The 1535-nt window shown below is 47.9% G+C and overlaps 1 protein-coding gene across 1 annotated transcript; it reads left to right on the forward strand.

Annotated features, from left to right (window-relative positions):
* The first annotated feature begins 218 nt into the window (after positions 1-218).
* On the forward strand, positions 219-1316 carry LOC129272444 (putative nuclease HARBI1). The gene is made up of 2 exons (XM_054909593.2): positions 219-486; positions 592-1316. Exons 1-2 carry the CDS (start codon positions 219-221, stop codon positions 1314-1316), a joined length of 993 nt encoding a protein of 330 aa, XP_054765568.2.
* Positions 1317-1535: the final 219 nt, after the last annotated feature.

Genomic DNA, 1535 nt, shown 5'->3' on the forward strand with positions numbered 1-1535 from the left:
TCCATACTGTAAACATGGCTGCTGCTCGACCAATAGCTCCTGGGAGGCTCTTGCATTTGCTAAGTCTGAGAAGGCAAATCCAAAACGTTCAAGACAGACATGTCATATTGATGGCCTTACTCATCCGTAGACGTCAAAGACATGCAAGGCAAAGAAGAAGGTGGTGGGTCAAACCCTGGATTGAGAGACGTGTGCTGTTTGGACAGTATGATAATCTGATGACGGAGTTGCAGAGAGAATGTCAGGGTGACTTCCTGAACTACATGAGGATGCCACCAGAAACGTTCCTTGAACTGTTGCAGCGCATCACTCCGAGGATAGAGAGGTCCTATCGCTACCGGCAGCCACTGGATCCTGGGCTCAAACTGGCCATCAACTTGAGATATCTTGCGACCGGCAACAGCTACAAAACCCTGCAGTATGCCTTCCGTGTTGCCCATAATACCATCTCTCTGTTTATACCAGAGGTGTGCCAGGCCATCATCAGTGAATACCAAGATGAAGTATTTTCCTGTCCAACTACCCCAGATGAATGAAGAGAAGTGGCACGGCCTTACGCTGACAGATGGAACTTTCATCATGTCTGCGGAGCCTTGGAGGGAAAACACGTGGCCATCAGAAATCCACCAGGCTCTGGTACGATCTACTACAACTACAAGGGTTTCTACAGCCTCATCCTCTTGGCCCTAGTTGATGGCAGTTACAAGTTCCTCTGGGCTGACGTTGGTAATCCCGGTTCATCATCGGATTCCCAGGTCTTCAACCACAGCCCGCTGAGACGTGGACTGGAGAATGGTACTCTTGGCCTGCCAGATCCAGAGCCCATGCCAGATGATGACCGAGACACCCCTTACTTCTTAATTGGGGACGACGCCTTCCCTCTCTGTACATGGATGCAGAAGCCGTACTCCAACCGTGAGCAGACCGACGAGGAGAGAATCTTCAAATACCGTCTCTCGAGGGCTCGCCGTGTGGTGGAGAACAGCTTTGGCATCCTTGCCCATCGCTGGAGATGCTTGTTGAGTACCCTACAGCTTGATCCAGAAAAAGCCAGGACAGTCATTATGGCCTGCATGTGCCTCCACAACCTAATGAGAGATCGTTTTCCTGGGCTTCAGAACATTGACGTTGACCATGAAGATGAGTTGGGCAACCACATCCCTGGGGCATGGAGAAACGCAGCAGTTCTGCAGGATGTTGAACGAGTTGGCGGAGGCTACCAGGCAAACAAAGAGGGCAAGAAGCTGAGAACTTACTTGAAGCACTACTACAACAGTCCAATTGGAAGCCTGCCCTGGCAACAACACATGATATAGACTGCCACTTGGCGCACTACTTGGGATACAGCACAGACTCTGCCATAAAAATGGCATGTAAACTTCGATCATGATTTTGTGGAATGAATCATTTCAAAGTAGAAATGAATGACCATGTCAACAGTTATTTTAAACATACATTACTTTTACATCGAAAGGTAGTTTGAAATTAAAAAGTTAACTCTCCTTAATAACATGTGTTTGAAATAAAATAATGAA

Source organism: Lytechinus pictus, chromosome 12 (assembly GCF_037042905.1).
Source record: "Lytechinus pictus isolate F3 Inbred chromosome 12, Lp3.0, whole genome shotgun sequence".
NCBI lineage: Eukaryota > Metazoa > Echinodermata > Echinoidea > Temnopleuroida > Toxopneustidae > Lytechinus > Lytechinus pictus.